This window comes from Rhinopithecus roxellana, chromosome 2 (genome assembly GCF_007565055.1).
Source record: "Rhinopithecus roxellana isolate Shanxi Qingling chromosome 2, ASM756505v1, whole genome shotgun sequence".
Lineage (NCBI taxonomy): Eukaryota > Metazoa > Chordata > Mammalia > Primates > Cercopithecidae > Rhinopithecus > Rhinopithecus roxellana.
Genome location: NC_044550.1, coordinates 103,846,145 through 103,869,241, shown reverse-complemented (window position 1 = coordinate 103,869,241; position 23,097 = coordinate 103,846,145). Strand labels below are relative to the sequence as shown.

Here is a 23,097-nt window from a genome sequence, read left to right as displayed (position 1 = left end):
TCGCGCTACGCACAGCCCCGAGTGCCGCGCGCACGAGTGGCACGCGCTTTCAGCCGTCCCGCCGCAGGACAGCAAGGGCAGCCGAAGCCACTTCCCGCCCCAGCGGAGACCGCCGCCAGCCCGCCCGCCCGCCAGCCCGCAGCGCCTCGGGCGGGCTTTCCTCCCTTCGGGAGGCGCGAATCCTCAGGGGCTCCTCGAGAGGGCGCCAGGGAGCAGCTGCGCGCGGACACCTTTCGGCCCTCTGCGGCCGCCGTAGAATCCCCCCCCCCCCCCCCCCCCCCCGGCAAAAACCCGGAAGTGGAACTCTCAGCCATTCACCGTTTGGGTGAAGACGGAGGCGGGTTCTGGAGAGACGTACGCTGTCAGGCAGTGTTTAGTTCGCCTCCACTTCTATTCTTCCCCGCCCAGGTGCTGCTCCGGGTGGCAAACTCGTTCTGAGCCGGCTTCAGCCTCTCCGCGCAGAAGTCTCCCGGAGCCATGGCCGAGTACTCCTATGTGAAGTCTACCAAGCTCGTGCTCAAGGGAACCAAGGCAAAGAGGTGGGTCCTGCAACTCGGGCGGGGGCCTCCTCCGTTCTTTTCGGACGCACTCCAGCCTCGCGAGTCCGGTGGAAGCCGTGGCGCGGAGGGCCGGCTTTGTGGCCTCCCAGGCTTCGCCCTGGCCCCTCTCCGGGCTGGACGGAGGCCGGGCCGCGGTTCCCGGCGCCTGTGCAGAGAGGGGCAGCCTCCCGCGCGGACGGCCTTGGAAACAGGGTAGACGGCGGGTGACCCGTGGCCCCTACCCACGAGTCTGGGTCCCCTGAGGCATCTCTCCAGACCTCTGCCTGGTGGGTCTGCATTAGTCTGATCTCGTAGTTCGTGATAATAACTTCCTTTATTAGGGATTATTTTCTCCGTTGTCTCTTTTCTTCCTAGACAAGTTCTTGATTAGTTTTTTCTAACCTAATATGTAGAGTGAAACGAGGATGAATCACACAGTGGTTGAGGTGTATATGGGCTTTGATAGGGATATGGGCTCGAACCTGCACTCTGTCGTTTACTAATTTTGTAATTTGTGGCAAATTGGTTAATATGTCTGAACTTCCATTTACTCATTAAAAGATCAAATATTTTTGAACCTCCGTTTACACATTTATACTTTCGATTGTTTATACTTTTAGAAGGCTGTGAGGATTAAATGAGAGAACATGTATACAGTAAACAAATTGAGCCAAATGTGAGGAGGAGGTCGTAGTAGTAATTTATTAGCTTTTTAGGGAAAAATACCTGTGCACTCATATCCCCGCTTCTTTTTTAACTGGCAAATTTGCCCGAGGTTGACTGTACATACAAATGTTGAGCATTTCTCTCTGGTCTCTGATAAACAGAGGTTTTGACATTTTTAGGCGAAATGGAAAGAAGGTATCAAGGAGTGAGTTGAAGGCACTGCCCTTGAGAACCCTGTCTAGGAGCCTGGCCTCATGAAGATGCCAGAATAAATGGCAGGTTTATCCGGAATGAATGTGAGATTTTTACTCTGTGAATTTCCTGGGAGGAGATAAGAGGTATTTTCTGAAAACTTTATGATGAAAATTCAGACAAAAGTGTCTTAAGATTATCGTAATAATCATAATTAATGCTTATGTAGCACTTCCAGTGCACCAAGAAATTGTAGGCACTTTGCACATTAACTTTTTTCAAATCGCCCTTGTTTTTTTCTTTTTTTATTGAGATGTAATTCATAATTATAAAATTCGCCCTTTTGTACAGTCAGTGGTTTTTAGTATATATTCGAGAGGTTCACCACTGTCTAGTTGCTCAGCATTTTCGTCATCCCAGAAGGAAACCTCCTCCTGCCCATTAAAGCAGTCACATCCCATCCTCCCCTTCTCCTAGTCCTCGGCAACCTCTAATCTGCTGACTATGTGAAATTGCCTATTCTGAATATTTCCTAAGAAAGAAATCATGCAACATGTGGCCTTTTGTATCTGGCTTCTTTCACTTATAACATTCTTGAGGTTCATCATTGTTGTAGCACTTATTCCTTTTTATGGCTGTGTAGTATTCCATTGTGTGGATGTAACACAGTTTGTTCATCCATTCATCAGTTGATGAACATTTGGGTTGTTTCTAGTTTTTGGCTGTTGTGACTAAGTTAGTGTGAATATTCTTATTTAAATATTTTTGGGAGTGTATGTTTTCATTTCCCTTGGGTATACATACTTAGGAGTAAAATTGCTGGGTCGTATGGTAACTAACTTTTTGAGGAACCCTAAACTGTTTTCTGCGGATGCTGCACCATTTTACATTTGCACCAGCAATGTGTGAAGGTACGTATTACCTCTTAATCCTCACAGTAACCTTAAGAGTTAAAGTTATTATCCTAATTTTTTAAGTGGGGAAACTGACTCACAGAGAGATTCAGTACCTTTTCAAAAAATCACCGAGCTAAGAAGTTACAGAATCAGGATTTAAAATCTGGCCGTGTGGCTCTGCAATCTGCTTTGAACTCTTACGTAATATGTATAAAGCCTGAAGCAACCTCTCAGTACTGTATTTAAGAGGGCATAGCAATGTAAGTCATCAGTAATTTATAAATGAAACAGCTTAGAAGACTTCCAGGTTTCAAGCTTATATTTATTTATCATACAAATCAATATACCTAAACTCATCTATATAAATTATGTCCGGTAGTAAGAAGAAAAAGAGCAAAGATAAGAAGAGAAAAAGAGAAGAAGATGAAGAAACCCAGCTTGATATTGTTGGTGAGTCAGTTTTCAGTACTCTATCCTGAAAAAAGTTAACATTTCTTGGGATCTCATTGAAAATATTTTCCTAGTTAGAAATTTATGACATATTCATATTTGTCTTAAAGTGCTTAAATATGACCTACAGTTGTAAATTCCATTTATTCTTTAGCACAGTGGGTGGTGCTGATGCCTTTACTTCATTATCAGAACAAAGCACAGGAGAGAATTATAACTCTCTGACTTAGGCACCATTAGACTGCTTAATAATTGGAGATTCTGATGCATAATTTTAAAGGCCTAATGTAAATGTTTTTCAACCAAATAATATTTTACAAGTTATTTTCTTTGAACATGTATACATTTTAATTGTAGAAATCAGTTGTCTTTTAAAGGAAGTATCTTCACAGGAAAAAAATCATTATTTTGTGAACTCTGAAATTAATGAAAATTGTAAATACAACTTCAGGGTAGCCTGTAAATGATGCTAGAAATAAACTGACCCAAACACACTTAACCAGCCTGTTTTCCATTTAGTTCTTTCCATACTTTTTTTTTTATCTTTTAAATCTTGGCAAGTTGCATTTTGAATCTTCATAAATTATGGTAACTTAAAAAATTTATAAAAATATGAAATGGTATAAAGCCAATGTTCTGGAAGAATCATTGCTTTTGAAATGGCAAATCAACAATTCTAAAATTAGGGTAAATGTCTAGGATAGATATGTAGATGTGGAATTGCTGTGTCAAAGGATAAGTGAATGTTTAACTATGTAAGAAACTGCCCAAAATTTTCTAAAGTGGTTGTGCCATTTTACCCTCCCACCAAGAATGAATTAGTGCTCCAGTTACATCCTTGCCAAGAGTTGATGGTGTTATCAGTCTTTTCTCCCAGTCTGAGTTTTACCTTTTCGGTTTCTTAATGGTGGTTTTTGGGTGAGCAGAAGCTTTTTTTTTTTGTTTTTTTTGAGACGGGGTCTCACTCTGTCACCCAGGCTGGAGTGCGTGGAGTGCAGTGGTGCAATCTCGGTTTACTGCAAGCTCCACCTCCCAGGTTCACGCCATTCTCCTGCCTCAGCCTCCGGAGTAGCTGGGACTACAGCCACCCGCCACCACACCTGGGTAATTTTTTGTATTTTTGGTAGAGACTAGGTTTCACCATGTTAGCCAGGATGGTCAGAAGCTTTTAATTTTTATAAAGCTCAGTTTATATTTTTTCCTTTTATGGTTACTGCCTTATCTCTTTGATCTAAGAGATCTTTGCTTACCCCAAAGTCAGGAAAATATTCTGCGTTTTCTTTTAGAAGCATGATAGTTTTAGTTTTAACACTAAATCTGTCATTCATCTCAAATTAATTTTTGGCATGGGGTGAGTTCGGTTTCAAGATTTACTTTTTTTTTTTTTAACATCTTGATAGCCAGTTGTTCCAGCACCACTGTTGTTTCCTTTTTCCATTAATCCACTTTGGTATCTTCATAAAAAATCAATTAACTTTCTATGTATTGGTCTATTTCTATTTCTGGACTCTGTTCTGTTGATACGTTTGTCTGTTTTTCTGTTGATATATTTCTCTTTATTGCTATAATTTCATGAAGTCTTGAGATCTGGTGGTGTGAGTCCTCCAACTTTGTACTTATTAACTATTAATTTCTACAGTGAAACCTGTTGGATTTTCTCAGAGAATTGTATTGAGTCCAGATCATTTGGGGTAGAAGCAACATCTTAATATTGGGCCTCAATATTTCATAATTTTCAATGTAGCAGCCTTGCATGCCTGTTTAAAAATTTATTCTTAAGTATTTTATAATTTTACACTACTGTCAATAGAACTTTTGAGTTTGATTTTCCAATTGTTTGCTGTCAGTATGTAGACATACAATTGATTTTTGTGTAGTGACTTTGTAATCTGAAAAGTCTGTTTCACTTATTACTTCTAGAGGTTTGTTTATATAGAAAACTAAGAAATTTGCAATGTTTCCTGTGACTATCGTTTTACCTCTTTCTTTCTAATCCTTGTGTCTTGTCTTTCTTTTTACTGGTTTATTATACTGTCCAGGACTTCCATAGTGTTGAACAGAAGTCATGAGATTGGGCATAATTGCGTTGTTCCCAAGCTTAGGCAGAAAGCTTTCAGTAGTCCACCATATGGTATGATGTCTGTAGGATCTGCAGAGAAAACCTTTATCAAAATGAGGACATTCTTTTTAAACTTTGATTCTTGGGAGTTTTTATCATAACGGTGTTTAATGCTGTCAAATGCCTCTTTCTGTATCTGTTGAGATGATTATACAGCTTTCTTCTTTCTGCCAATGAATTACATTGGTTTCGTTTTCAACTTTTTTTTTTTTTTGAGACGGAGTCGCACTCTGTGGCCCGGGCTGGAGTGCAGTGGCCGGATCTCAGCTCACTGCAAGCTCCGCCTCCCGGGTTCCCGCCATTCTCCTGCCTCAGCCTCCTCAGTAGCTGGGACTACAGGCGCCGCCACCACGCCCGGCTAGTTCGTTTTCAACTTTTAAACTAACTTTACATCCCTGGGGTAAACCCCACGTGGTTGTCGTGCCTTGTCCTTCGAGATTTTGCTAGATATGATTTTTTTTTAAACTTTCTATATTGGTGTTGATGGGAGATATTGACTTCTGTTTCCTTTTCTTGTAATGTCTTTATTTGATTTTGGTGTCAAGGTGATATTGGGTGTCATAAAATGAGATGGGAAGTGCTCTCTCCTTCCCTGTTTTTGGAAATACCTATGTAAGATGGGTATGATTTCTTCTTTACATGTTCGATAGAACTCACCAGTGAAGTGGTCTGAACCTAGAGGGTTTTATTTGGTTTGGTTTTAGTTTTTTGTGGGAAAATTTAAAAATTTTAAGAGATATTTTCAGATTTTTCTGTTGTGTCAGTTTTGGTAATTTGTGTCTTTTAAGAAAATTTCATTTCATCTAAGTTGTTGGATTTATTGGCAGAAAATTGTTCAGAATAGTCCTTTAATACCCTTTTAATGTCTGTAGAATCTAATCTGTATTGCAGTCTCTTCATATTGGTAATTTATGTTTTTGCTATTTTTTCCTGGATCAGTCAGTCTAGCTGTAGGTTTATCAATTTGTTTATCTTTATAAGATCATTTATTTTAGATCATTAATGATCTTTCAGTACAGGGGTATTCAGTCTTCTGGCTTCCCTGGGCCACAATGGAGGAAGAAGAATTGTCTTGGACCACACATAAAACACACTAACAATAAGCTGATGAGCCAAAAAAAAAAAAAAAAAGGCAAAGAAATCTCATAATGTTTCAAGAAAGTTTATGAATTTGTGTTGGGCTGCTTTCAGAGCTGGCCTGGGCCACATGCAGCCCTCAGGTTGGACAAGCTTGTTTCTGTATTACTTATTTTGTCTTTTTTTCATTTTCTATTTCATTTATTTTCAATCTTTTTTTTTCCTCCGTTTAACTTATTTTCAGTTTACTTTGCTCTTGTTTTATAGCTTCTTAAGAAGGGAGTTAGAGCTCTTCATTCCACTTTAGTTTTAGTTATAGTCAACACATTTTGTTTTCATTTTCATTCCATTCAAAATATTATCTACTTTTCCTTGTGATTTTTCTTTTCATGGACCCATGAGTTATTTAAAAGTGTATTGTTTTTAATTTCTACTACATGGAGATATTATAGATATGTTATTGTTGCTGATTTCTAATTCATTTATAGTATGGTTGGAGAACATACTTTCTTAGTAAATTTCCATGTGCACTTGAAAAGAATGTGTATTCTGCAGATGTTGGTTCAGGGTTTTTTTTGTTTTTTTTTTTTGGAGATGGAGTCTCACTCTGTTGCCCAGCAGTCTGGAGTGCCGTGGCGCAATCTCAGCCCACTGCAACCTCCGCCTCCCAGGTTCAAGTGATTCTCCTACCTCAGCCTCCAGAGTAGCTGGAATTATAGGCACCTGCCACCAGGCCCGGCTAATTCTTTTTACATTTTTAATAGAGACGGGGTTTCACCACATTGGCCAAGCTGGTCTCAAACTCCAGATCTCAGGTGATCCGCGTGCCTCGGCCTCCAAAAGTTGTAGGATTACAGGCGTGAGCCACGGTGCCTGGCCGGTTCAATGTTCTTTAGATGTCAGTTATCCCGTGACTAGCCACATCTTCTGTGTCCTTACTGACTTTTTACTAATCCTACAATGTATTGAAAGTTATGTTAAAATCTCCAACTATAGTTCTGGATCTGCTTACTTGAGCAGTTTTTGCTTAAAGTATTTTGAAGCTCTTGTGTACACATTTAGAATTAAGTCTTCCTTATAAATTCAGTCTTTCATTTTCGTAATATTTTAACCTTTATTTCTGTGAAATGTCTTGATGCCTAGTTAAATTATTTGACCACCCTTTGGCTTCTGTCCAGCCTGGGACTTTGTTTGTTTGTACTTATTTATTAGGGTTTTGCATGTAGACTTAGACTGTGACTCTTACTCTAGGAAAGGTCCATCCTCATGGGCCTCAACAACATGTGCTTTGTATACTTGGTGAGTTCTCTCCACTCTGCTGTGTCTCAAATTTGTGTGATCTCTGGCGTCTCCAGTCAGCCCTCAGCAGTGCCAGCCGCTCTGCAGAGGCCTTGTGGAGCCTGCCTTCTGCATGCGCTCCCCCCAGCCCTTGGCCACAGACGTGCAGAGAGCTTTTGCATACTCTTTTGAGGCCTCACCTCTGTGTAGTTCCCTCTTCTCCAGTACCTTATTCCATAAACTCCCAACCTGTTAGCACTGCAAGATTCTCAGCTCAGTGACACTGCCTCGTTCTTGGAGGTCTCGACCTCTCCGTGTGGTCAAGAAACTGCCATTGGGCAGAAAACAGAAGTGTGTGTGAGATTTGCCTCCTGTGTTTTCCTGTTCTCAGATACCACAGTCCTGTTGTGCCTGTGTTCCAATCCCCGAAAACAGTTTTCTCAAATATTCTATCCAGTTTCAGTCTTCTCGTTGGTCGTGGTGGGAGGGCAAGTCCATCTTGGCTGGAAGAGGAAGTCCTTCTGTGTCTTTTTCTCTTTGTCCTTCCACCTTCTTTTGCATTGTGGATTTTCTAAACTTACCATGTAAGTAAGCATGTGCCTATTTGTGAAGGGAAAGAAAACCTGTTAATTTTTTAAGGTTGTTCTGTTGGTTCCTCACAAGGATCTGAAGGGATTAGTAAATAGGATGAAAGAAATTCTGTCTTTCACATGGAGAAAACCAGGTGTGACATTAATAAAAACACGCATGTCTGTGTCTGTAAGCAAAGTTTCACTGAGCTCTGCTAGATTAAGAAGCAACTGGACTTATAACATCGTAGTTTGCAAAACACGTATATTTTATTTACCCAGGAACTAAAGCTAAGTAAGCTATGGGTTAATAGAAGGTCTGTGAAGGGTACTTAGACTACAGTGAGATTGGGGAAGAAAATTCCATTTCCAAATCTAAGATACATCATTCCTTTGTGCCGAGCACATAATGAAGGTAGAGATTTAAGGGGACCCTTGGCACAGAGGCCCTGGGTTAGTCAGAAGGTGAGGGGAGCTGTCACACGGCCTTGATGCTGGAGTGAGGGTGCCCTGGTCGTGGCTCATCAGCCATGACACTGGTGCATCGAGCCTTTGTTTGTTTGTTTTTTCTTTTTTTTGGTTTTTTTTTTTTTGAGACAGGCTCTTGCTTTGTTGCTCAGGCTGGAGTGCAGTGACATGATCATGGCTCAATGCACCCTCAACCTCACGGGCTCACGCAGTCCTCTCACCTCAGACTTCTGAGTAGCTGGGACCACAGGCTTGTACCACCACAATCGCTAATTTCTTAATTTTTTTGTAGAGATGGGGGTCTCCTTTTGCTGCCTAGGCTGATATTGGACTCCTGGGCTTAAGTGGTTCCCTGCCTCCGCCTCTCAAAGTGCTGGGATTACAGGCATGCCAGACATGTAAACATCCTAAACTATGTGAAAATATGCGAAAAGCTTTGTTACGCATTGTGAGACAACACAGCAGGGGTATTTGACCATCTGCCTAAGGTTTAAAAGGAAATAACTTTAAGCCTGTGTCTAAATAGCAAGTCATGTTTTAGAGCGGATTCTCAAATTCAGCTTAGGCATCTGCAGCATAGACACAGCTTGAGCTGTAACCTGACGTAGAGACAGGAGCTTGAGCTGTAACCTGACGTAGAGACAGGCAACTTCCGTGCCCACTGTTCTTAGGGTCCACTGCTCTTTCACAGCCGAAACCCCCAGAGTGGCACTGATGAGTGTTCTGTTCTTTTACTTGAGTCATTAAACGTACAAGCATACTTCTGAGGGTTGAATGTAGGCCACTTGCAGAAAATAGGCAGAATAGCTCACATGTAATTCTTGATGATACTATGTTTCTTATTCTTTGAAATCCCATTGAGAACAAATACTGGCATCTGCTCAAAGTAATTTCTTTTTCAGTTCACAATATTGTAAGTAATGTTACATATCATTTCCCTACTTGAACAGAGTGTGAAAATTTTGAGGAGCTTGTCTGCCAGAAATTTCTTCTTCTTTTGCAAAACATTAATGAGATACTATATTTAAATGATTTTATTTAATATGAAGTGTAGTTGATCAACATGGCATAGAACATACAAAATAAGTAAAATGAATTTAAAATCATTAACTATTACATTTATAAGAAAGACTTGCTAATCATAACACTGTTCATGATGATTCTGAATAAAGCGTTATTTCTTTTATTGAAAACAATTGTAGCTATAAGACAACTCAGGCATCTAAATTGCTGTTAGTTTTACTGCTTTCTAATCATCTTTGGCTGAAATTTTAATTTTGATTTTCTTTTTCTCCATTGGTTTTGTGTGTATGTGGAGGTAAAATATACAGAATATAGGATTTGCCAGTTTTTCTATTTTTAAGTATACACTTCAGTGGCATTTAAATACATGCACCGTTTTACCTTCCCACCAGCATTGCATCGGGTTTCCGTTTCTCCACATCCTGCCCAACATTTGTTTTTCTGGTTTTCTTGGTTTTTGTTTTTGTTTTTGTTTTTGTTTTTTTGATACTAGCGATACTCATGGGTGTGAAGTGGTATTGTATTGTGGTTTCGATTTACATTTCCCTGGTGACTAGTGATGCTGATCATCTTTTCATGTGCTCATTGGCCATTTATACATCACGTTTGGAGCAATGTCTGTGTACATCCTTTGCCCAGTTTTGAATTGTGATGTTTGTCTTTTTGAAGCTCTCTATATAGTCTGGTTATTAATTCCTTATAACCATATGCAGTTTACAAATGTTTTCTCCATTTTCTGGGTTGCCTTTTACTCTGTTGACAGTGGTTCTTGATGCACAAAAGGTTTTAATTCGGATGAAGTCCAGTTTGTCTGTGTTTTCTTTTGTTCCTGTGCCTTTGATGTTCTATGCAAGAAATAATTGCCAAATTCGTGGTCATGAAGCTTTTCCCATTTTCTTCTAAAAGGTTTCTAACTTCAACTCTTACATTTAGGTCTTTGGTCTATTTTAAGTTACTTTTTGTATTTGGTCCAACTTCATTTTAGCTAAAATTTTATGTATTTTAAAATTTATTATGAAAAGCATGAAATGTTTAGTTGAATAGAAAATTTTGTGCAGTGGAATTAACTGAATCTTTAAAACCTTTTTATTATGGAAATATCCAAACTAATCCATACATAGAAGAATATGAGTCCCCCATGTGTCCAGGGCCCGGGATTAATTGTCAGTATTTTGCCAATCTCATTTCATTTACACACACACCCACACACACATTTTTTCCTAGAAATTTTAAGTAAAATCACAGATGATATGTCATTTTACCCATAAGTATGTAAATGTGCATTTCTTAACATGGTATGTCTTTCTCTCATCATCTGTTTTGTTCTTTTATACATTATACTATGTCATTATCAGACCATGTAAAATGAACGAGAATTCCTTAATATGTCATATCCAGTTAATGATTGACTTATTTCTGCTCTAGCTAAAGTACAATTTAGGAGGGGGTTTGAGGATATTTTTTAACATTAAGATATAAACTTTTATAACAACTGCTTAACTGATTGTTCCTAGGGTCTAACATTTCTCTTGGCAAATTGGAAATTAGTATATATAGACATAGATTCTGCTCATTTTGCTTTCAATCTAAAATCATAGTTAAGATTACTGGCCAGGCACAGTAATCCCAGCACTTTGGGAGGCCGAGGCAGGTGGATCACAAGGTCAGAAGTTCAAGACCAGCCTGGCCGAGATGGGGAAACCCCGTCTCTACTAAAAATACAAAAAAATTATCCAGGCGTGGTGGCGGGTACCTATAGCCCCAGCTACTCGGGAAGCTGAAGCAGAGAATTGTTTGAACCTGGGAGGCGGAGGTCGCAGTGAGCCGAGATTGTGCCACTGCACTCCAGCCTGGGCGACAGAGCAAGACTCCGTCTCAAAAAAAAAAAAAAAAAAAAGATTACTATGCTAGAAAGTCTTCCTGTAGGGACATTTCTAAGAAATGTTATGATGGGCATTGCCTCTGGAAAGCAGGCATGAATAGATGGCTGGGGTCTATCATGAGAGAGACCGTTCTCTGTGTGTCACTTTGTACCTTCACATGTTGCCTTTTGTTTTGTTTTGGTCTTTTTTTGAGACAGGACCTTGCTGTGTCACTCAAGCTAGAGTGCAGTGGCGAGATCATAGCTCACTGTAACCTTGAACTCCTGTGCTCAAGGGATCCTCTTTCCCCAGCTCCCCGAGTAGCTGGGATTATAGGCATGCACCCCCATGCCTGGCTGTATGTTGCTATTTTGTATTTTAAAAACCTATTCCTGACTGTACTGGTAGTCGCATGAATCTGTGCACATACATGTACATGTAAAACTGGTGAAATCTGAATAAGGTTCATGGATTATACCAATGTCAATTTCCTGATTCTGACAGTGTATGATACTTATGCAAGGTGTCATCATTGAGACAAAGTGAGTAAGGGATATGTGAGATCTTTGTATTATTTCTTACAACTGCAAAATAAAAAGTTTTTAAAACTAAGTTATCATAACACAAAAAGAACTCTGTGTCAAAACTAAGATACAAAGTTTAAATATTGATTTTATTTTTTAGGAATCTGGTGGACAGTAACAAACTTTGGTGAAATTTCAGGAACCATAGCCATTGAAATGGATAAAGGAACCTATATACACGCACTCGACAATGGCCTTTTTACCCTGGGAGCTCCACACAAAGAAGGTTTGTGTCTGGAAGGGAAGAGGCTGCCACAAGTGTAGGTTTTAGGACATTCATTCGCTTAGGCCAAACTCTAACTAGTTTCAGACATTTTCCAAAGGAAATCTTTCCAAAATTTTCCAAATTTTCCATTGCATTTGACTCTTCCGCTTTTTTCTTCCTTAATGTTTACCAGCCATTAGCAAGTCCCTCTTTCTAATACAAGCATTTGAAAATGTTCTGTGTAGTTCCAGAAAAGTATCTTTGGAAATCAAAACAACATGAGTAATTAAAGTAGTAAGTGTAAAGAAAAAAGAAAACCTACTTGAGTCAAAATGTTTGAATTTCTTTTTTATTCAGACCTATTGCCAAAACTAACCTGGGTGTGGGTAACAATTTGAAGTTTCCTCATTTTCTTTAGCCCGTTAGAGGAAGCACTAGTGAGATACGAAGTAATTAGAAGATAAAAAGCAGTATCATTTGGTCAACAAGGCCATCCCTTGAATAAATGAAAGCATTTAGTTTTTTAAATAAGTGCTTATTTATGACTGTATTTTAAAACATAATGAGAAGATATCTCAGAAGTTATTAAATAAGCATTATGTTAGCCTGTCCTACTCAATATGTAAAATTAGCGCTGTAGTTAAAAGAAGGTAAAATAGATCTTGATTCCAAAGATACAGTATTACAGTGACATCAGCATATCTGAATATTCTTACATTTAATTGCAGAAGAAAATAGCCACATTTTTTAAAGCAAAATGATATCTTTATAGCAAATGTCAAATTTATTTTCAAATGTTTTTTTCTCCAATAGTTGATGAGGGCCCTAGTCCCCCAGAGCAGTTGACGGCTGTCAAACTATCTGATTCCAGGTGAGCTTATGTTGTAATATAATTAGTAACCAGTTATTTAAAAAATTTAATTGTATTCATTAAAAATGTTAGTGTCTGTCTTAAGCCCACAGAGTAATTTTGATATAAAAAACAAAATAGCTTTTTTGAAAGGTAGATTTTGTGATCTACTTCTAGTGGATTTCCTGTCATATATAATGCTAGGCTGGAAAAAAAAATATGTAAAAAGTCAAGATTAATAATTTCACACACCAAATAAGATAGATTAAAAAAGAAATCAAACAGTACAAAACCTGGTTCACTGTTACTACGATAGTTAAACTCACTGTGGGGAAGTCCAAAGACAAACAGGAAGACTAGAAAAAGGAGTATTGTTGAAACCAGCAGAGAGTGTTACAGAGTCATAATGACCAGAAGAATATTTTTACTCAGTATTTTTACAGTCATTTTATAAAGTAACCTTTGTTATTCTCACCTTGTGCAAAAGTATAGAATGATTCTTTGGGTAGAAGATACTGAAAGTAAATTTGCATATTTTAGTAATTGGTTAAATCAATATGATAATGATTCCTGTTATAGAATCATTAACGTATAAAGGAGTAAAAGTCAATTCTGGCATCCCAGGAGATTCTCGGTAAGGTGAAAGATTAGAAATCAGAATTTTAAAAAATCACATTAAGGTGATTATTTTTATACTTTCTTTGAAAGTCTGGTAAGTATGGGAAAGACAAAGAATAAAAGCAGAGAAAGAAAAAATTCAATAGTTTTAAACTGCGTTACAATTATAAACAAAAAAGGATTGTAAAGAAAATTAACTGACAAATGAGGAGAATATTTGCAACAATCTTAATAGTGGCCTCTTACTCTTCATATGTATCTTGTACAGAATTCCTAGCCCTGATGACCCCAGTAGAAAAACTGCAAACAATCAGATCTCAGTGGAAAAATGGACAAGGGACATAACCAGATAATCTAAACACTAAAAAGGAAAGGAAAAGAAAAGCAATTGTTATTCTAGTTAAATACTAAAATGCAAATTAACAGGATACTGTTTTTTCCATATCAGGTTTTCAAGTATTTTTTTAAAGTCATAATGTTTAAAAAAAAAATCCGTGATACAAAACATACTTTTTTAATTTGAAGTCAGAATGTAAATTGAAACAGCATTTTCTGGAAAACAGTTTGATGACATAAGAACTTTATAGTTTATACTCTTCGATCCAGTTATTTCTAGGAATTTTTTCTGAGGATAAATCAGTTTTATGTACAGAATAGATGTAAATAGAACTATTTATAATAACAGAAAAAGTAAGTTTTAATAATTTATTATTGAACTTTATAACTAAAGAAGTATAATTGAAGAATGATGAATTTGGAAAATATTTGTTATGTAATATATAAGTACAATGTTTATATTAAAAAACAAAATACAAAACTGTAAATTTAAAACTGCCCTGTCCAATATGGCAGCAACTAGTCACATGTAGCTTTTTTTTTTTTTTTTAAGGCACAGAGTCTCACTCTGTCACCCAGATTAGAGTGCAGTGGTGTGATCATAGCTCACTATAACCTCAAATTTCTGGACTCAAGCAACCCTCCTGTGTCAGCCTCCCCAGTAGCTGGTATCACATGTGCACGCCAGCGTGCCCAGCTAATTTTTTAAATTTTTTGTAGAGATGGAGTCTCACTGTGTTGTCCAGGCTGATCTTGAACTTCTTGCCTCAAGCAATTCTCCCATTGTCTTCCCAAAGCACAGAGATTACAGGAGTGAGTCACCACTCAGCCACATGCAGCTTTTGAACACTTGGAATGTGTCCAGCCTGAAAGTTTAGATATCTACACACCCACAAACATACACATGTCCTGTTTTAATGTTCTATAATTAATTTCCTCTCAGTTTTTAACTTTTATCTATCTTATTAATGTGCAGAATTGCCCTGAAATCTGGCTATGGAAAGTATCTTGGTATCAATTCAGATGGGCTTGTTGTTGGGCGTTCAGATGCAATTGGACCAAGAGAACAATGGGAACCAGTCTTTCAAAATGTAAGTGCTGTTATTGTTTATAAAAACTTCCTGTCAGTGTAACAGAAAGTCTGTAACAATCATAATATATTTAAATAGAAAAAGTAGGATGCAATAGTATGATACATTAAATTGGAATCAATCAATAAGAACATAGAGCCTTAAAGAGATCTCAAAATATAGTGCAACAAAAATAGCATTAGTACTTTTGCCCACAATTATTTCTCTATACCCTAGTGCCTAGATATGGATCTTATTTCCGTTAAAGAACCAGTCAATTTTAGGTCTCAGAGTAGGAGAACAGAATAGTTCCTAAGTATCTTCTTCGTAGGAGAAATCATGGATGCTTTCAGAAACATTAGAGACTGTAAGCGAACAGTGGAGCAAACTAAGACCAAGTTGTGACAATTTGTGCATAAAATAAATAATAGTTCATTGAAGTAAATTATCTCTAAGGGACTTTCAGTTCATAAGCTTCAAATAGTGTATGAAAAGATAGTTTTAATATAAAAGAAGAAAAAAGATAATATTCTTAATTTTGGTAAGTAGACAGTTGTAGTATATGGATGTTTTGTTAACTCTTTGTTGGTACAGAATACATAATTTCCTTTCTCTGTTTGTGTGAGAAGTAAACATTGAACAAAAGTATGTGAGTGCTAAACAGTCTTTAAAAAGTAGGTAACTATATCAAAAATGGTAAGGACCAGTGGGCACAAGCAAGTAGAAGATAAGCTCAGCCTTTGAGTAGCGCTTTGGTGGTATACAATCAGGAACTGAAAATGGGAACTCAGCAGTGTTTTCTAAGATGACAAATTAAACAGACATCCCCCCAGAAAGAGGTAATCACTTAGACTAATTTCCTCATCCCCTGGGATAAAATCTTAAGTCAGTGACTTGAAAACTGTTTTGACCCAACCCATTGAGAAATGCATTTTTACATTGCAGCCCAGCACACACACATGTATAACTGAAGCAAGAGTTGCACTTAACAATACTTACTTGTTCATGTGTTATGCGGCTTGATATTTCTTACTCTCTTTTACCCGTTCCTCTGTGTGTCTGTGTGTATTCCCTTTTCTTTTTCCCCCAGTACCATTCAGGAACCACTACATTGATTTCATGACCCACTAATGTGTTGCAACCCCTTTGAGATGATCCTACTACTTACGATGAGATACGTCTAATAAAAGTTACGCCACTAGAAAAGGGCAATATATCGTAAGGCCAGGATGATGAGCTAGATAGTTCTAATAATACAGCACTTGAGGAAAGTTCATTTCATTTTATTTTTAGGAAGGACACTAAGTTTCAAAAATTTAAATGAAAGAGGGTCTTAAAATTCTATTGCAAAAAGACTCAGCTGAAGAATCTGGGGCACAGGTTTAAATCGCCTTGGACCACAGCAGCATGTTCCAGGGCTCAGCAGGCGCCATCCAGATGAGAGACCACCAACCCTTGTGACCTTGACCAAGAAATTAAATCCATGTTATCAGCACTTTTTAACTGGATGTGATATAAGTTATATCACATATTTTAGACATTTTATATATACATATTTATATTAAATATATACATATTTTATAATCATTGTATTTGTAAATATTTTGTCTAAATGTTATGGTATTCCAAGTTTTCCAAAAGAATCAACCAAATACAAGTTATAAATAAACATTATATTTGTTAAGGGAATCAAGCTAACCAAATTTATAACCCAGATTTAGATACACAAGAAGATCAGTTTTTAAAGTTTTGTTTAATAGAAAGCAGTGTAATACATCAAACATTAGACAACTAAAAAACCATATGAATATTTATTTTCACACACGAAAGTCCCTCAGACATTGATTCTTAAATTCAAAACACCAAAGGCATTGTATATGCCTTTTCGTGTTTTCTAATTGTGAGGAAAATAAATTTGACTAAAAATGCTAATATTTGAATAAAGTGTGCATTCATAATTATGTTCTTGTCTTTAATTTTTTCAAACCGAACTAAACCAGTTATATCACCGTAGATGTTTTAGGAAGGAAGCAATCCTACTTCATCTAATCAGAATTTAGTCCTACTAGGAAAATACACTAGGAATGTTTATTGTGGTAATATTTGAATAGTAAAATAGGTGATTTTGGTTTCCTTTTCTGCATGTTCTTGTATTATATTTTTCAGGTTTTCTCTGAGTTCTTTTCTGTGATTTTTAAATCAGGGAGGAAAAATTAATTCAGTCTAAACACAACGTTTCTTCTACAAGAAGTATCCTCATGACTCTTTTGTTACTTTGTTTCACTTAGGGGAAAATGGCTTTATTGGCTTCAAATAGCTGCTTTATTAGATGCAATGAAGCTGGGGACATAGAAGCAAAAAGTAAGACAGCAGGAGAAGAAGAAATGATCAAGGTAATTATGACATTTTATACAGATGACTGCATTCACACATGTAATGTGACTATCTCTTTAAAATGTTAAATCGTCATTTACCGTCACTTTAAAGATTTAGTTAATAGTTTTTTATAATGTGGTGTTTCAAATGGACTCGTTTTTTATTATAAATCCCATAATTGGTGGCTTGTTTATACACTGTGATAGAGAAATCAGTGCATCTAGGAGCTACCTTGCCGTTATCTCCATGGATTAGTATCTTTTTTTGAGTAGTTCTACATGATCTTTTTAGGCTTTCGTTTTCTTGTTTTCTTGCTTGTATTTTAAAATCTAATTTTTAAAATAGATACTATGTACATGTGGTTCAACATTTTTAAATAAAAGCGTATAAAGACATCTGCCTGCCATACGTCTTACTCACCTGTGTCCCAGCTCCTGTTCCTCTTTCCCTTTGTTTTGTTTTTTTATAGCCTCCAAAATTTCTTTATGAACACATGAATATGTTTATAATTTTCAACTGTTTTACACTAAAGATTGCCTCCTCTATAGTCTTCTAGACTTTGATTTTTTTTTCCTTAAAATTGTATCTTGGAGAGTTTTCTACTATTCGTTTGAACGTAGAAAGTTTTCTCTTTTTCTTGCTTTTCCTTTCTTTCTCTCTCTTTTTTAACAGCCACATAATAGTCATTTTGGGGATGTACCTTAATTTGTTTAGTCTCTTATAGATAGAAATTTAGGCTGTTTCCAGTCTTTTGCTCATATACACAGTGCTGCAGTACAAAACATTGAATATGCATCCATTTGTAGATGTGCGGGTGGACCTGAAGATAAATTTCCAGAAGCAGAATTACCAGATCAGGGGTATATGCATTTGTATTTACATAATGCTTGAGCTTCTGTGATGAAAATCACTCTATGAAACATAAAAAATCATAGCAGAACTTCTGGGGCTTTAGCCCTCACATTTTAATAATATTTTTATTAATAGTACCAGTCTTCTCTACATTAGGAAAAACATGAATCACATAAAACATGATTTTTATTTTATTTTTACCATTTGTGTGTGTCACTAAGCTGGAAATAAAAGTGCCTTATTCCAGGCTAAATTCCCTCATCCGTAGTCAGATGCGTTATCCATTGCACCAGGCACTGGCCTGTTTCCTCCCTAATCCTACTCTTTGTTTTATATCATTGTAAAAGTTACACAGACATCTTCATATCAAGGTGAAATTCTGAATAATACTGTTAATATAACCTAGATAAATCAGGTAGTTAGCTGGAATTTGATGAAAACATTTAAGGCTTAATTTTTTAGACTCAGCAAAAGCCAGTGATCTTTAATGATAAACATATATGTATCTAAAGAATAACTCCCTCCTTTTTGACACATGGTTTTTCTGTTCCTTCGCATACCTTCCCGGTAGTGAGCATCCTGAACCTTGCTTTGTTTGTCTCTGTCGGGAATCACAGGTTGCCTCTAGTCTGTCCCAGATTTGCTCTGTGAGGCTTTGTAGGGGCCGGAGTGGAAGGCTCTAAGAGATGGAGGAAATACCTTTTCTAAAATGCCCTTCGTTCTTAAAATTAGGCATAAAAATTTATGTTACATTTTTCTCTACTACCAGTGTAATTTAAAAGCATCTGTCAAATGTCTGTGCGTGCTTCATGTTAGATTTCTGGTCATATGTTTGATTTCTTTTTATAATAGTCTTGATTTCAAATAATTTCAAATCTAAAGCTCAATCAATTTCAATCTAAAATGTAGGTATTATTGTTAGAGAAGTGAAATGTTAGTTATATTTTTTCGTTGCATGTACCCGGCACATGCGTTGTAGTCTCGAATCTCCATAATGCTCCTCTGAGGTGGATGTGAGCTCAGCCTTACAGACAGGAAGACAGCCTCTGACCCTCCTTACATCCTCGTGGTTTTTGTCAGTCAGTTCATGGAAATCACATAGTGATTTCAGGGTGTGGTAAAGACAGGATGTGTACCCAGGCCCAGCTGACTCCTAAGCCACTCAATATTTCATAGCGCATTGCTTCTCAGGAAGCAGGTCACTGGAGAAATGCAGATGGGTTTGTGGCTTACCTTTAATTTTATTTATTTATATTTTATTGTATCATGTTTATTTTTCATCTGGATATCATCACAAGTGTTATTGAAGGCAACAATTGCAAATACATGTGCAGTGCTTTGCACTTATACAAAGAGACAAAGATACTTATACAAAGATTGTGTGTTTCACTATTTAAAGCAGTTTTCAGATGAAATGCAAAGTTTTCTGGGTCTCTGGTTAGTCAAGTACCTGGAAGCTCTGAACAGTGATTATTCAGGACTCTTCTCCTTTACCATTTAATTGCAGGCTCTCCTAATCTCTGTCAGCTATTCACCTTTATGACCTTGCCTTATCTACCAGAACACAGATCCCTCTTACTAGAGGTAGCATTGTGTTACAGCCCCTAGCAGGGAATGTTTTCAGGTCTTCTAGGACCTCTCTAATCAAAACTGTCACAAAGATGTCATTGGCACAAACACGTTGTTTGTCACTGCCAATTGCCTGTTCTGTGGGCGATCCTAATTGTTGAATGCAGATCAATTAACTTATGACATGTGATAGTAAATATCCAAACTTTGGAGGATATAAGAAGTTAGTAAAAGAGGTGGGTTCCAATTAATTAAAAACAAGTTGTGTAATGTTAAAAGTTTTAATACATTTGGTAATAGTCTGTGCGACATAAAATAGTGATCTTAAACTTTCAGTCTGATAAAATGAACACTTGTCTACTAGGGATAATTTGATCCTAGTGTATTCACTTGGAGGACAAAATTAAATTAGTTAATGATTGCTTTATTGCCTAGCAGGATCTGATGTGTAAAATATTTTTGAAATAATTTTGTCTGTAGTGTTTCTGACCCAAGGGCTGCGGAGGAAGCTTGTGGTAGCAGTTACTCATATAGATTATATATGTGAAGTAAAAACACATAGCCAAAACCCGTCTTTTTCTGAATATAGTTGATCAGTTAATTTTTTCTTCTGCATAAGAAATCAGCTCGAATGTTCTTATGTGATACGTAAAGTGGGGAAGGTGGAAGATAAACATATAACCCATTGGATTCTCTTTTCCAATATCTAGATTAGATCCTGTGCTGAAAGAGAAACCAAGAAAAAAGATGACATTCCAGAAGAGGACAAGGGAAATGTAAAACAATGTGAAATCAATTATGTGTATGTATTCTTTTCCTTTTAGACCTACAGATTTGACAGTGAAGTGCTTCTCAAAGTGCTTTCAAAATAAATTACCTAATTAGTTGGGGATGGTGGTGCATGCCTGTAGGCCAAGCTACTCGGGAGGCTGAGACAGGAGGATTGTTTGAGCCCAGGAGTCCAAGGCTGCAGTGAGCTCTGATAACCACTGCATTCCAGCCTGGGTGACGGGACAAGACCCTGACAAAATTAAATTAAAACTGATGGACAAGAAGAGGCAACACAATGTAGCCTCTGGGACAGAGCCCTGAGCTCAATGCTGTTCTCAAGGCTTCAGTTTTCCAAATCATCATACCAGCTCTCAAAGCTAACGTCCTGCGGGTTAGTCCGTCTCCCTGTTCATTCACAGAATGGGTGTGATGCCAGTCAAAGGCTGTGCTATGGCCAGGACACGGGGGACTCCAGCCGGCATGCCCTGATAGAAGTGGGGCCTTGTGGTTCTTCCCAGTCAATGAGTGGCCCTCCTTTTGAGGGGTCATGGAGGTCATCTTTGTGGCTGAAAAGCTCCAGCTTATTAAAAAAATACAATTAGACTTTTTTTCTTTCCCCTTCCCCAAAACGGAGTCTCGCTCTGTCGCCCAGACTGGAGTGCAGTGGCGTGATCTCGGCTCATTGCAGCCTTCGCCTCCCAGATGCATGTGATTCTCCTGCCTCAGCCTCCTGAGTCACTGGGACTACAGGCACACGCCACTATGCTCAGCTAATTTTAATATTTTTAGTAGAGATAGGATTTCACCATGTTGAACAGGCTGTTATCAAACTCCTGACCTCAAGTGATCTGCCTGCCTTGGCCTCCCGAAGTGCTGGGATTGCAGGCATGAGCCACTGCCCCGGCCTATAATTAGAGTTTTTTATAAGTGAAAAAGGAATTAACAGTGTTTATAAATTTAATAGTAAATATGTATAATCAGAGTTTGAGGTATTTTTCAATGAAGACATTTTCTTTGCAGAAAGAAATTTCAGAGCTTCCAAGACCACAAACTTAAAATAAGTAAAGAAGACAGTAAAATTCTTAAAAAGGCTCGGAAAGATGGATTTTTGCATGAGACGCTTCTGGACAGGTAGCTATTTATTTACTTACTTCCACTGTTTTCAGTAGCGAATAGAAATGGTGTGTAGAAAACCTATGTTCTCTTAAATTACTGTAGTTTTCACATTTTTGTCTTTAATTTCTAATTGATGAATGTGGCAATATTACTTAGAGAGGACAACATAAGTTTGGGAAAAGACTGTCAAGAATATCTAGAAATTATAACCAATTCGAAGTATATACTTTAAGAAATTCAGGTTTGACTGTGTCTACTTTATAAATTTATCATTATCTTTTTATAACTGTTGGAACCAGAGTTAGAAAGAAGCAGTTTGACTAATATAAAAATTATGTGGATTCTGTTAGAGTAGTTCAGGTTCCTTAAAATAAGAATAGATCAGCTAAAAATCTAAAAGCTACACAAGTGAAATTGAAGCAGTTTTACTCTAAGATTTGGAAGAGTGCAGGATGTTTATCATAGCACACTATTAATATTTATTACTCTTCCTATGTGGATAAGTAATGTCCTAGATTTACAACATAGGAAAACAGGCAGAGATGTTTAGCTCTGAGTGTCCAAGTATAAATCAATTAAGTGCCAGATTTTGATAATCACCAGCCGCTCATTCAAGTCCTATGTTGCAAAGTTACTCTTACCCTTTTTTTACATTTCTTGATAAGGCAATGTTTAATTACATATTTCCTGTTAACTAGCTGGTAGACTTCATACCTAAAGTCGGTACATAATGTTAAGAATTTTTTCCAGCCAAGCAAATGAGTATGTATCTAGTTGGAAGAAACCAAGAAGAGGATATAAAATATAATCAGGATGTAGACTCTAAAACGGAATAAGCTCTATGTCCTGTAACTTTTATCACTTCTTTTTTTTTTTTTTTTTTTTTTTTTTTGAGGCGGAGTCTCGCTCTATCGCCCGGACTGGAGTGCAGTGGCCAGATCTCAGCTCACTGCAAGCTCCGCCTCCCGGGTTTACGCCATTCTCCTGCCTCAGCCTCCCGAGTAGCTGGGACTACAGGCGCCCGCCACCTCGCCCGGCTAGTTTTTGTATTTTTAGTAGAGACAGGGTTTCACCGTGTTAGCCAGGATGGTCTCAATCTCCTGACCTCGTGATCCGCCCGTCTCGGCCTCCCAAAGTGCTGGGATTACAGGCTTGAGCCACCGCGCCTGGCCGTCACTTCTAATAATACAGCATTCTTACCCTATTGAATGGAAATTTGGAGCACCCTTAAATTCCAGAATAATTAAAAATTGCTATTGTGGATTGAAAAAGCCCTTAGGCAATGTTTATTGACGGTTAGGAAATAACTATTATAAGATTAGAATTCATTTTTTGTAGAAACCAAATTTAAAAGTATACATATTTTAATATAAGTGTTGTGGTAATATAATAACCAAAATTGACCACACAGTTTTAAAGCTTTTTATATTTAGTAGCAGTTGAATATATATGGCATGTTTTACACAGATTAATTTTATTACTTTTCTTTGCTTAAACAGGAGAGCCAAATTGAAAGCTGACAGATACTGCAAATGACTGGGATTTTTGTTTCTGCTTTATCTTTTTGTGTTTTTTTCTGAATAAAATATTCAGAGGAAATGCTTTGACAGA

General features: G+C 37.4%; 1 protein-coding gene across 1 annotated transcript; it reads left to right on the top strand.

Moving 5' to 3' along the window:
• Positions 1 to 288: 288 nt before the first annotated feature.
• Positions 289 to 23,097, top strand: FRG1 (FSHD region gene 1). The gene is made up of 9 exons (XM_030920337.1): positions 289 to 539; positions 2,673 to 2,743; positions 11,824 to 11,949; positions 12,742 to 12,799; positions 14,709 to 14,823; positions 17,091 to 17,195; positions 20,310 to 20,401; positions 21,391 to 21,501; positions 22,986 to 23,097. The coding sequence occupies exons 1-9, from the start codon at positions 478 to 480 to the stop codon at positions 23,020 to 23,022; spliced, it is 777 nt and encodes a 258-aa protein (XP_030776197.1). The 5' UTR covers positions 289 to 477; the 3' UTR covers positions 23,023 to 23,097.